Source organism: Ctenocephalides felis, unplaced genomic scaffold (genome assembly GCF_003426905.1).
Source record: "Ctenocephalides felis isolate EL2017-DRISC unplaced genomic scaffold, ASM342690v1 CF-g0.4_SCAFFOLD_01604, whole genome shotgun sequence".
Taxonomy (NCBI): Eukaryota; Metazoa; Arthropoda; class Insecta; order Siphonaptera; family Pulicidae; genus Ctenocephalides; species Ctenocephalides felis.
This window is the reverse complement of record NW_020537758.1, coordinates 49,266,553-49,281,303: the sequence shown is the minus strand read 5'-3', so window position 1 is coordinate 49,281,303 and position 14,751 is coordinate 49,266,553. Positions and strand designations below refer to the sequence as shown.

The 14,751-nt window shown below is 27.5% G+C and overlaps 1 protein-coding gene across 3 annotated transcripts in view; it reads right to left on the bottom strand.

Annotated features, from left to right (window-relative positions):
• Positions 1-2,098: 2,098 nt before the first annotated feature.
• LOC113372190 (sodium-independent sulfate anion transporter-like) overlaps positions 2,099-14,751 on the bottom strand; it is a 34,006-nt gene continuing 21,353 nt past the window's right edge. For all 3 annotated transcript variants that reach the window (XM_026612514.1, XM_026612512.1, XM_026612515.1), the window contains 12 exons: positions 10,782-10,937; positions 10,478-10,548; positions 9,703-9,898; positions 9,300-9,404; positions 8,883-8,998; positions 8,633-8,771; positions 8,351-8,515; positions 6,194-6,355; positions 5,894-6,034; positions 3,290-3,435; positions 2,595-2,759; positions 2,099-2,326 (listed from right to left, as the gene is read on the bottom strand). In XM_026612514.1, the coding sequence (XP_026468299.1) occupies positions 2,120-2,326; positions 2,595-2,759; positions 3,290-3,435; positions 5,894-6,034; positions 6,194-6,355; positions 8,351-8,515; positions 8,633-8,771; positions 8,883-8,998; positions 9,300-9,404; positions 9,703-9,898; positions 10,478-10,548; positions 10,782-10,937 (1,769 nt within the window). In that variant the 3' untranslated portion in view covers positions 2,099-2,119. The remainder of the gene's footprint in view (positions 2,327-2,594; positions 2,760-3,289; positions 3,436-5,893; positions 6,035-6,193; positions 6,356-8,350; positions 8,516-8,632; positions 8,772-8,882; positions 8,999-9,299; positions 9,405-9,702; positions 9,899-10,477; positions 10,549-10,781; positions 10,938-14,751) is intronic.

Below are 14,751 nucleotides of genomic sequence, written 5' to 3'. Positions count from 1 at the left end.
ATATCCGATTTGAATGATTCAATAAACTTTCTGCTTCTATTAACGAAAAAATTGCCTTAGAAAAAAAAAATTAATTTTCAAAAAAAAAAATTTTAATGTCGAAAATAATTCGAATTTTAATTTTAATTCTAGCTGAAGTTTTTATATATTTTAAATAAATAATTGCAATTCAGTTTATATAATTCTTATAAATATTAAACAATGCCCATCATTTTAAATTCGATTAATTAAGTTTGAATATTTCATTACGGTACGGGGAGTTCCAGCAATTTGCCTTAAAGCACGATGCCATGCATCATTAGTTTTAGAAAAAATCGAAACCAGTTAAAACTAAGATTTTTCCAAAAAATATTATCCAAAAATCGGTTTTCTAGAATGTTGGTTTTTGTATAAAGTCTAATTGAATTCATATAAACGAAAGATATCAAAAGCTCCGAATATTATTATCCAGTCTTCTCCGGCCAAGAAAAATTTTGCTATATTTCAGAAACAATAGACAAACATTTGCAAGATATTTTAAAATGGTTTCGTGGTCGATTATTTTCGATACATAATATAGTGAAATACAATACTATTCTTTTACATTTCCATGTAAAACTCTAATTCGTTCATTAAGCACATCGATTATCGTTTTTCCTGATGAAAGCCCTCGTGATTACATTAATCCCGTTAATAGTATTCCACAGCCAAACGAGCTGCGATCATTTTTCACGGCCGAAATGCGATACTCAATTACGAGTTGATTCAATATTGTTTTAGCGTTTAATTCTTCCATCAGGTTTTATATTAAATCCTCTTGATCGCGATTCAAATTCAAATAACGACTCTTGTGTAATCTATCTACATGTCCAATATATTTGTATCGAGCGATACATTTAGGTTTAATTAAATAAATATTGGTAGATTAATAATAAATTTATTTAAATACTCCAAAGGTAATTAGTGATTCTAAGAATATTTTATTAGTTAGTCTGTTAAATTCAAGGATTTTAGATCTGAGAAAAAATAAATATTTAGATTTTTATCACATTACACCAAACTACACAAATCTACAATACTTTACTCTACACATTATATGTACTATCAATGCATTCACTAATATCTATTATATAAAAATAAGTCGGGTTTTCCTTCCTGACGATATAACTTCAGAACACACGAACCAATTTCGACGACTTTGCATTCGTTGGAAAGGTCTCGGGCCCCGTGAAATTTATAGCAAAGAAAATTGAAGAAAGATTTCAACTGAAAAGCGGATAACACTATTTTTTTTCACATAAAGCGTCATCTCTGATACTTAGCGTGTACTACAAACTAATATTTTTTGTTTGACTACTACTCATTTGTTTGACAGATACCCATTGTTTTCTGCTCAGTTAATTTCATGTGACAAACCGGCATTGTGTTCACTGTGAAATTGTGCAAAAATGTAAAAAAAAATAAGTTCCTAACATTTCAATTGGAAACCATCAAATCAATCACGCGTATTGTGCGAATTTTTATTCAATTTCAACAGCAGGCAATTTTTTCTTCATTTTTTAATCACCAAACAAAATGTTCAAACCATCTGGTGGTGAAACGGAGTTTGCCAGGTTTGCTAGTTTTATATAAAATAGTGCATTATTTACTCACTTTCACTAACAATATTCAGTGTTAAAAGACTTCAACAATCAACAATTCTTCAACTTTGCATCAAACTCTTCTTAATGTTAGATTAACAGTACAACGCGGCGTGCTATTGAAATGAAATCCATATAAAGATTGACTAAAAATCATAAGTCTTAAACGAAAATAATTCCGAACTTTTATTCAATTGTTGATAATCTGTAAAAAACAATATTCTGAAATTATTAATGCATAACAATCAAAAGATTGCGTTACAAAAAAAGCGGAATCGTTCTCAGAAATCTTGATTTACTTCACTCATGGTAGATATTTTTATAAGTTGTTAAATCTAGTTCTATTTTTAGTCGAACAATTTATCATTTATATAATAATGTGTTTATTATTTTGTTTAATTTGGTATGATTTCTAAATTAAACAATTTAAATAATTTATTTCGAGATATAATAAAAAATACAATTATTTTTCTGTTTTTTTTTTATTAAAATTGTATACATTATGCTATATGATTATTTTCTGCGGTGATAACATGAGTAATATCGTCTGATTTTTGTAAAACTCCAGCGATAGTTTCAGATTGTCTGAAGAGATTATCAGTTTTCGGATCCAGTCTTCTTAAAACATTCGATGAGGATTTGTTCCAATTCCAGAAAAATATATTTTGTTCGCGAACTTTCATATCATCACATAATACTTTAAAACTCTGAAAAGATAAAGTAATATCCATAAATATAAAACGTATCATATTAATTAGTAATAATATTTAAATTAAATTTTCATTATATAATATTTATTTTATATATAAACATAAATATATTATAGAATTTGGTAAAGAATGAATTCTCAGATATCTATTACATGTGCATGTAAATCAATTTACCATATTTAGCACGCATGACCAAAGAACTAAACCGTTTTGAAGCTGAAAGTAATTTTTTTAATATACTAAAATTATATACAAAAATACTTACCCTAGCTACTGTAGTGTCAATGCTATTAACATTTTCACCATTTATCACAACAATTAATTTATTATCAGTTCCACAACGTTCCAGGACGTAGGATCTGACATAATCAGAAGCTGAAAATACAAGACTCTGATCTGGTGTCACAATCAGAATTTCATGACCATCCACCTGAAAATTATAAATTCATCTATTATTTCTTCAAAATTACATATTATATTGATCTGGAATAATAAAACTTTAGATAAATGCAAACAAAAAAGATCTTTGCTAGAATGCGATTTTTTTATGAAAACACTTATACAATTATAAATTATTTTCAATAGCTTATAAGAATATTAGATAGTGATCATATTTCCTATATATTGAACAAAACATATTTACTATTCATTTCCTAATAAATAAATTAAACGAAGAAAAATAAAACAATCTAACTAGAAGTTATGAAAAGATTCTAATAAGATTCAAAAATATTGAATAGCAATTTTAATTACACTTGTGTCAAGTGATCCCAAGAATTTAGGGATATTATTTTCGAAATATAACATCAAACAAGTAATAGTATGCAAGTACGCACTCATTAAATGCTTTTCTACAAATTATATTATTTAAATTTTTCAATTCATGATACGGCATTTTTTAAATATCACTTTACAATATGAAATTGAATTTATTAAAACAAAATTTGCTCTGTATTTCACCTGTGCAAATTTCACATCGATATTTGGTCTGGCTGTAGAATATAGAATAAATAGCAAATTAAACGAAACACCAGCCAACATTCCATACTCCAGTCCAAAGAACAGACACACCAGCCAGGTAACAATAAATGGCAATATGTCTATTTCTGAAAATTCGTAAAAAAAACTTTTTACAACTCATATTAATATATTATACATACATCTTAGTTTATTAACCACAAGTGATAAAAAATTAGTATACCATGAGAAGTAATTAAAGAATAAAAAAAGAGTGCGCGTAAGGTTCACACGCTATTGAAGTAAAACTTAGTTGGTACTGTACAAGATGGCATTTAAGTAAAAATAAATACATCATATAACAATTTTGAATAATGTTTATTAGTAATATGGTAACACTCGTGATGCACACATTTATTAGTGTCGACCATTACACACACATTATTTACACATTTATATAATAATAAATTTTAAAATTATATATTTATCATAGCATTAAAAATTTGCATGGTTGTTATGATGTTTATTTTATAAATTTATCAAAGAAAATCTGACGAACAGACATAAAGACGAACATGTTGGTTGAGTTCTGGGACAACCCTGCACATGTATATTGTTAAAAGAATATAAATTGTATTTTTAAGTAAAATTTATTTTTGTTTTCTTAGTTCGACAATACCTGTTTTGAATTTAAATTAAATGTTGAGGTATGTCACGTCCTTTTTTATTTTCCATGAATAAAATAATATTTAAAGAGTTGTTATAAGGATAAAAATGCATTATATACAGTACCCGTATCAAAATTGTGCTAACGATTATCAGATAACAAGTATTTCTTATAAGATCCCTATATCATACTGGCGTGTGCCTAAATCTTAAATTCTATGTTGTACGCCTTTTAACTAACTATATAGTATGCCTAATACGCCTAAAACCCTATTACGTATGCCTTAACCTTAAATTCTATGTTGTACGCCTTTTAACTAATTATATCGTACGCCTAATACGCCCAATATTATTTCTTATCTTACACCTATAATTTTTCTTAAACTCTAATTTTTCCGAACCCTACCGAGAATCGAACCCGAGCCCTCTGCGTGGGAGGCAGCGATCTTAACCACTAGACCACCGTAATGCTGCGATTGGTCGCCTTTTTTCGCGTGTCGTCGCGTCACCTTAGTATTAATTACTTAATTAATAGGTAAAGGTACCGCGGAAAAACAATGCGTGCCTTAATATATTATTTGTGAGGGACCCAATAGAGTAGTGGTCGAGGCGATCCACCGCCACGCGGTGGTCCCGGGTTCAATTCCCGGTGTGGGCGATAGGCAATAGAGTATACGTTAGACAATATAATAGATAATATATAAGAGTTAAAAAATATTGTATAGGGTAGAGACAATAGATAATAGATAAGAGTAAAATATAGCGTGTAAATGGTAGTATGTAAGGTTTGTAAAGGGTAAAAAGATACGTAGTGTATGTCATATATAATAGGTTAATATCAAATAATGATGAAGCGGTAATAGATTTATATATAAATGTAGGAACTGATGGTTTTAGGTATCGTATGGTATAATTAGATAGGTAATAATCAGATTTAAGTCCATTAACGTATTGTAATAGGTCTTGAGTACTTTTATTCAAAAAAGAGTGCGCGTAAGGTTCATACGCGATTAAAGTAAAACTAATTTGCTACTGTACAAGATGGCATTTAATTAACATGGAATATAGCAATTTTAAATAATGTTTCTTAGTAATATGGTAACACTCGTGATGCACATATTTATTAGTGTCAATCATTATATACATTTATATAATGCGTTTAAGTATGGCTTTATACTTCAAATATGACATGATCGGTTTGTCATTGTAATTAGCATTTAGAAATGAACCTTCATTAGAGAAATGAAGTAATTGCTGATTAATAACTTCTATAATATTAGTTCACACAGTGGATTGTGTCAAACAACGCCTAAACAAATATTGTTTTCAAAATTTCACTCATCATCATATAATATTTGTATGTGAAGAACTTCAATAAAAATTAACTAACATTCGTTGAACAGGTGTAATGTCTGGTTGCCTAAAAAATATTTTCCATTTTAATGACTTCAAAGATTTATAGAAACTACGAATAATATAGAAATAATTTACAATCAATAAACTTACGTTTAGTACAAATGTTTAATTTGTTTTATTATTTTCAAGGAACAGGGTAAAATAATCTTCTGATTCAGGCATTTTTCATTAAATCAAGATTTTTACTACGATGTAATTTTAAAATGTTTATTCATCTATCTATGTCGATTTCCTTGTTGATATCGGTACGCATACAACGACGTTGTATGCCGGTACGCATACAACGACAGATCTCTATTCACATACGCGACAAATCACAATCGACTCGTACAGAAATGATATCATCGAGAGCGAAGGACGAATCATTGGCACTCGACTCTTATCTTATCTGACGTAACACACTTCCGTTGCATTTGTACGGATTTACACCCTAGTTGCGCCTAAAGAAGTTTGACTTCGAAAAGCACATGTAAGTTATAATAATGAAGTTTAAGCAGTTCTTTTTTTTTAATATTTCATACTCACTTCTAGTTCTCCAAATGAGTTTGACATGATCAATTTCTAACATGAAGAACATTGCACACAGGATAACTGCAGCCAATGTTGCTTTTGGAATGTAATAGAATGTAGATGTCAAAACACTTAAGGCGATGAGAATGAGAGCTCCTGCAAATAATAACGGTTCATTAGGTTATTAATCAGTGAAGAATTTTTATTATTTTTATTCCTCCAATGTTTAATCACGGGACGGAAAGTTCTAGCAATTTAACTTAAGGTACAATGCATTGCACAATCGTTATTTAATAAATTTTCATTTAAATTTACCAGTAAATGCTCCACCAAAAGTAGTTTCTACCCCACTGGCATTATTGACAGCCGTCCTGGTGAATGATCCAGTAGTCGGCATTGACAAGAAGAATGACCCCAAAACATTGCAAGTGCCCAGGGCTAACATTTCTTGTGTCGCGTCCACTGCTCGTCCCTTTGCTGAAAAAGGAATATATATATATATATATATATATATATATATCTTTTGTATGAAAATGGAGCTTTCGATCAATTGATTCGGTAAAACTCGAAAACCGCTAAACCGATTTGGCCAGTCTGAGTCTTGAAAAATACGTGCCAATCCAGAGATGGTCGGAAAGGTGAGATATTATTTCAAAATCGCATAGAAATTTTACATTTTTAATTTGAAAACTTTTGTAGAAGCGTAATTTAAATGAAATAATCGACGGTGGCTAATACGTGAAATGTCAAACGTTTTTGACAGATGATGTTCAATTACATTTAATAGGATGTTTTACATGAATATTATTTAATTATGATCAAATTGTAGTAAATAGTTTTGTTTGTAGTTTTATTAATATACAAAAGCGTTATTAAACGGGCCGCAAGTGTTGATAGAAACTCAAAATATCAACTTTTTTGAAATGCTAATAGGAAAATGCACTTTTTGTCATATTTTTCTCAAACACGGTGCTCTGAAAGATTTCATTTGTATTATTATATACTCATTGGTATTTATATAACATTTTCTAGGTTATATTAATTTTTATTTATGTTATTTAAAATCAGAACCTTTAGTATCGATCAAATAGACATTTTGTCGAATAACATTTTCCCAGTTATAATTTCCCAGAATTTATCAAAGAATAGATAGTAATATATGAAGGTCCGGGGTTAAAAAGGTCCACCGCCGATGTGTCAAAAATAAGCATTGCTTAACAACAATAATATTCGGAAGTAGAGGAAAAAAGATGTATAACCAGCTATAACCTTGATTCTTATGACTTTGTTATCGGGAGATAAACGGTAGTCTTTGAAAATTCATAATAAAAGTATTGTCTTCCGTTCACCTGGCTGTTCCAAGTTACCCTGCCAATAGAGTAAAAAGGTCTAGATAACAAATTTTTGAAAGGCATCAAAAAAGCACATTTTTACAATGATGAAGTAGCTGGCAGTTTTACTGAACGTAGTCAGATAATTGTTCGATTGAAATGTATTATTTGTTGTGATATAATTGGTTTGGTTCTCATAATATAATTTAGAATTGCTCAAACTCAAATTGGACCTTTGTGCCTCGCCCTGCTCTACATATATACTTTTTATTAAATTTACTTTAATTCGTCGAATGTTACTTGAAACTTTTCAAAACGAAGGTCAAAGAAGAAATACTTAATTCATTTTCTATCTCTACTCGCAAAAGTTTGAAAATATTTTATAAACTCAGTAGTATTATTTAGAATTATATACAAAATCCAGAATCAAAAAAGAATCTGAAAAACTTGAAACGTAATCAATAAGCCGAAAGGCCAAAAAGACTTGGATTGGATTATACCGTGTTTTCTATAGAAAGTGTATAAATCTTCCAGTTTGATTGTATTGACAAAATATAGACAAACTAATGGGGTTTTTTGTTTTTATAACACCTCATTGAATATAGCATTCAAAGAACACATCCTTATACACTTAAAGTATTAATATTTTTGATTCTCTAGAAATTGTTTAGAATATACCGTACTTATATTAGCAAAACATCGTTTGTCGGGTCAGCTAGTATATATATATATATATATAATATATATATATATATAAATAAATATATATATATATATATATATTTATGTGGGTGTGCGTGCCTGTTGTGCATGTTTACGGAAACATGTTCGTAATTAAACCCTGCAGTTCTCGTATCAAATCATAAATGCCCCTAAATAGTTCCAGCCGTAAACTATTAACGTAACGAAATCAATTTACGTGTTTAACTGAAATTTATTAAAATAAATCGAAAAGCTATAAAGCGGTGATATAACATTGTGTAAATTGCACGAATATTCTATTTGAATTAAATCGATTATTCATAATTTACATATAATGTATGCTTGTTAGTTGATCATTATATATTCTGTATGATCACGCTTAATATGTATTATATAACATGATATAAATATTTAAATATAATTATCTAGTTTTACTTACAAAAAGCTTTAGCTATGGCAATACTTTCTAAAATTGAAACCAATGGTAAGGCGGCGACTGAACCACCAAGATGTTGCACCATTTCCATAAATCCGATGGTCTGATTGTTGACAACTGTGGATAGTGGTGGAGGTCTAAATGGTGGCAACCCTTCACCTACTTTTCCTGGAAAATAAATAACACTTGAAAAATCTATTTTTAAAATTAAGTCAGAAAAAGAATTCCGTTGCCCTGCATAAGATTATTATTTTTGGGACAGTTTCAACAACAAGATATACGAACCTGTTAGTTTAAATGGTGTCATATCATTTATGCTGAATAAATATGCCAATAAAGTTCCTCCTATTACTGCAATAGCATTGCGTCCCAATGAGAATCCTCGTGCTACTTTGGACCATCTGCCTTTCACATCTTTTAATTTCTGGTAAAAAAAAAAACAAATCAATATTCATATTTAACAGATAAAAATAAAATTGATCATGTTTGCAATAGTACGATACAGTAGTTATTATTCCATCTATGTATGACTTACCCTTAATAGTAATAATATTATAATAGTAGAAAATCCTAGTAGTGCATCCCACAATTGTGTGTGCGAAATATTTTTAATCACATTTCCTACGGCTTCAACAAATGAATTCCCACTACCTGAAAGCAAATCATTTGAACTGAAATTTAATTTGAAATCATTTAATGGAATGAACTGATTTAACGCTTTAAAACGCAATTTAAAAGCTCTTTGTAATTAATCTATAATTTAGTACACAATAATTTTATAATGTAGTTTAATACTTATAAGGGTTCATTCTGCTTTAGTAAATAATCAATTAATGATAAAATTAGAACACAATAAAATAATTTGAAATAAATTATTTTGTTTCTGTGTAAAATGGTTAATTATTTAACTATAATATTATTTAAAAAAACATGCTGGTTGAAGATGATTTACCTGGCAAACCCAACAGCGATTTAAATTGACTAGAAGCTATTGTTATTGCTGCAGCAGATGTAAATCCCGCTGTCACAGGCATTGAAATGAATTCTACTAAAAATCCTGAAAATATAGCACAATTATAATTAGAACGTCAATGAAATCAGTATCAGGATCCTCATTTTACACATGTATAATTTTAAAAATAGGTGATAAAACTATTGATTTGATAATAGTAAACTTTTGTACAAAATTTTTTATTTAAAAGTACAGTAGTAATGAACAAAATAATAATAGTGTATCAAATTTTGTATAGGAATTTATAATTAAAGGTATAGTAGTAATGAACAAAATATTAACGGTGTATCAAATTGCAATTTAGTATATGTATTTTTTATCTTCCTCAAACATTTTCACTTACCTAAATGTAAAAGTCCTAAAGCTAAAATAACCAAGCCACCCAAAAAAGTGGACAGAATTGCAAAATCAGGCCCCAGATCTTGTACATAGCGTTGCACCATGAGAGCCATTATGGCCGTGGGGCCTATTGTCACATCTTTGCATCCTCCTAGGAATATGTACACGAAACATCCCATGAAACCAGCATATAAACCATACTGTAATAATAAATAATAAAAAATATTTTAAAAAAATTGGAAAATATATAGTATTTTTGGTTCATGCAGTCAGATTAATTCAATCAAATAAACACCTACTAATAATAAAATCTATCAAAAAAAACTTAATGGGTTGCCAACAAACAATAAGATGCAAACTATTAAGTTTTGATTGCTGTTCCAAAATGAGAATAAAATAAATTGAAGTCACATCTACTTTACATTTCTTATTCATATTATATGTTTGAAAAGTTATTGATTATAATTAAATGTAATTATTGAGACATGCTAATCATCAGTCATGCGTATTTATAATGCAACAAAAAATATTAGTTATTCATCAAACTTTAGTGATCAAGTATAAAAAGTATTGTGAAAAGTTGTAAATTTGAAATTTATACAAAAATAATAATATTATATTTATGATAAAACAAAAACTTTCATTTTTTATGATAATGTAGGTATATTATTTTCAAAATGTAGAAAGTTTAGTCATTTTCGACTTCACGTTTCAAGATATATATGGAAATGTAAACTTTTAGAATTTATATAATTTCATAAATTTATTAATAAATTTACCTGAGGTTCTAGTCCTGCAACTACAGCATATGCAATACCTTGTGGTATTGCTGTCAAACCTACTGTCAAACCTACAAAAACCATAAAGAGTTATTTATTTAAATAAATATTTGACATTGATAATGAGTTGAAAAATCTATTAACTATTTTATAACCAATGAATATGCTAATGACTTAATATACATTCAAATATAAGGCATACAATTAGTAATAAAAAATAAAGTAATATCATAACAGTGATATTGAAAAGATTACATCCACGTTATCAATAAAGTTTATATTAAATTATATAGGTAATATTCACCTGCAATGGCATCTCTGCCTAATTTTTCCCAGGTGTATTTCGGTAACCAATTTACTATAGGCAGATGCCTTTCTAAGGTTTTTCTGGTGCAACAAGCACTAGCACAGTCTTTGGCATGAGAGCGAAATGTTGGTCTGTGGACCTGCTCTCCCGTCCCTAAAAATAATATAATTTATTAGTTATAATCAACAGTAATCAAATCATTATTGTCTGATAAAAGTTTTGTTGTATGAAAATACAAACATAATAATAAATCACATTGTTGAAAAATAAAATATATTACCTTCCAATACCAATAATTTCTAAACTTTATTAAATTTACAATATTCACGATTTATACTAACTTCTAATTATTAACTATGCATCTAAACCTAATAATATGAATAGATAGATTTGTACTAATCAAAAAAATAACAAAGTGGAGATGTATCAACTCTATTACTTCGTGTCATTCAAAATCAAAATTTTTTTAAGTAACTTATACAAGCATCATTACTATTATCCTTGTATATCCATACATTTATGAAACCACTAAAATAATTTAATATTTACAAACTGATAATTATAGATATTTGTTTATGTCTTATTAGTAAAGAAACAGCATTACCAAGTAATGAATTAATTACAACATAAATTCATATCTCAATCTGTGAAAAATTACTAATTACTACTACACTTATATTGTTAAATTACAACACTAGAGTGGTTTAAATATATGCAAATTAAGAAAAATATATTGAATATTAAAAAAACTCATATAAAATAGAATCTTATTAATAGTAAATTTATGGATCAGGTTTATTGCAAAACATCAATTACATGTTAAAAGTCACGTCAGTATCGATGACTATAATAATCTCGCAAAATAAAATTAAGGTTTATTACATATTATAAAGCATCAACTTATATGTCAATGTATTTGATTTGATTGATGTATTTGATTTGATTATTTCCTATAAAAAACGCTGATGAAATAATTAATAAAATAATTAAATATAACCATTTTTAAGTTATTGTGTGTAGTTTTCTAATTTCAATTTTATGTAATTATTAATATTATTTTTTTTCTGTAGGGCTATTTATGTATGTATAATAAAAAAATAACATTTGTACAAAGTAAAGATAACGTGCGCACGACCGTAGTGCCGAAATGTCGCAATATTAAATAATACGTATTCAGCCAAACGATTTCAAATATAATTAATTTATTTGATTTGATCAAATATGATATATATATATATATATATATATATATATATATATATATATATATATATGTTAAAGAAGTTAGTTTTGATGTTGAAAAATATGAGTAAGTTCTTCAAGGGCAATACATCAAATAAAAAGCAAAGATTTAGAAGTTAATCTTTAATTTTTTCAAAACGTTTCGACATAGAATTTTATGCCGTCATCAGTGGACCTACAGAATGAACATTGAAAAATTAATATAAACTAGGAAAAAATGACAGAAATTGGAAAAAGAACTATAGATACTATCGAAACTACTACTAACTATAGAACTATAGAATCTATCTGTAGTTCTTTTTCCAATTTCGGTCATTTTTTCCTAGTTTATAATAATTTTTCAATGTTCATTCTGTAGATCCACTGATGATGACATAAAATCCTATGTCGAAACGTTTGGAAAAAATTAAAGATTAACTTCTAAATCTTTGCCTTTTATTTTATGTATTGCCTTTGAAGAACTTACTCATATATATATATATATATATATATATATATATATATATATATATATATATATATATTATTTGAGTTTAAAAGTCGGGCGTTGCATCAATAAAGATAGTATGAAAGTTTTTAGAAATTTATTTAAATTCCATACGTTTCAATACCAAACAATTCAAGACTATGTTAACCGAGCATATCGATAATTTAAATCATAATATCGATTTTTCCAACCCAAAAATTTTACATTTTGAAAAAAACGTAATTAAAAGAAGATTCGTTGAGGGGTTATTTTGCAATTGCATAATGACAGGGTCATGAAAAAACGATTTGACAACACGGCTCCGAACGAAACAAACACGTGGTTCCTAAATAGCGTGTCGAAATTTCTTAAAAAATGAAATGATTCCATCGCTTTTTAAATTCGAAAGAAAACAGAAAAATTCACAAATATTTATCATTTAAAAAATTAAGTCTTGTTATATATTGTTGTATTCATAAGCTTTGACTAATTAATTATGTCGCGCTGTGTTACATAATTAATAGACAAATAACAAATAGACAAAAAATCAAATTACTATTTAATTTACTTTTCTCACAGCTAACTAGTAAATTAACAAACTTATTGCTGTTACAAAAAAAAGAGACACAGCCGTACCCAGTCTCCCCTACTGTATATTGTCTCATCAAGTTTGCCATACGTTATCAATTTTTTAAGTCGTAGATTTGATAAAAATCAAAACTTATACATTTTAGTTTCATTTTGCAAATACATATATAAAAATAAATATTGATCATGGTGTAATCACTCTGTAATTCCTATGTCAATATCAATATTTGGCAAAGCTATTAACAGAACGATGCCATAAACCTTCAAAATATATTCAAAAATTATTCATTTTTATGGTGTAAAGTTATTATCACAACTATAAGTGATCAATCGATTGGCTTAAATGAAATTACAAAGTACTTGTACAGATTGTAATCATCGAATAATTTAATCTTAATTAGTTAAACAAAGCATATAAATTTTTGTTAATTGAAAAATCTGTAAATGACTTTTATATCTGTAAAGATATCGCGATTATATAATTAATGAAATTCCATAATTGATAAAAAGATTGTATGATTAGAAATATTTGTAAAAACCAGTTTGTTCCATATTTTTCTCATTAAAAGCTACATCTGAATCTTCCAGTATTATATTTGTCTCAGTCAGACAGAATATGATATAAGATTAAGTTATATGCAATACTCAAATATCGACATAATTTTTTATCATTTTTAGAATTATTTTTAATTTTTAATCGATCACTTTGTTTATCACAAAATCATATTATTTTATAAAAATAAATTAATTTATTGTAAACAAATGCGCCTTCAATATTTTGACTGACTTTCTCTATTCCCTGCAGCAATAACCTACTCTATGAATATGTGACAATGATATTTACGATAGTCTCTCTATTAACAGAATCATAAATTACCTTGTTTAATTAAATACATAATTAATTTGCAACGAAATCAATTCAACCATTAATCAAATAAGCGAATAACTTGCACTCGCGTTCTGCAGAATTTGTGTCATATCCATTTATTATTATATGATAGTAAATAGAGACTTTAATAAATGCATATAGTGAATATATAGAGGTGTTGTATAGAATATTTTTAGTAGATGTTATAAAATTAATCATTAACAAAAAATGTAAACCTTAAGATCATGCTCATGTATTTCAACACACAATTGAAATTGTTACATTGAGAAGAAAATTAGTTTTCTCAAGAAAAATGCAGTTCTTGAAATAGAAAAAATTTATATTTTTTTAGATGTATGTATGTATATATATATATATATATATATATATATATATATATATATATATATAAGATCAGTCAATTCCAGTCAATATTGACTTAATCGGATAATCCAATATTTAATGTATTGATCTTAGCAACGCATCGAATTACTCCGCAATTGTGATATACATTATCATGGCATTATACAGCATTTATGATAATTAGTCATTATCTAAATCAACAAAATAATCACAAACTCAATATCTGAAATTTGAAAAAAATTGACACACACCAATTTGATTTATCGTTTTAGTAATCTTGGTGTCTAGCTTCGCAAAAATTTTAGTTCTTAATTCAATTTTAATTATTATATTAAAATAACAATTGAAAATTTCGTATTGACTTATAAAGGAAGTAGAATTCGATAGGAGTTATATAAATAACGATATTTATCCGTAAAGTGCATAATATCCTTTTCAAT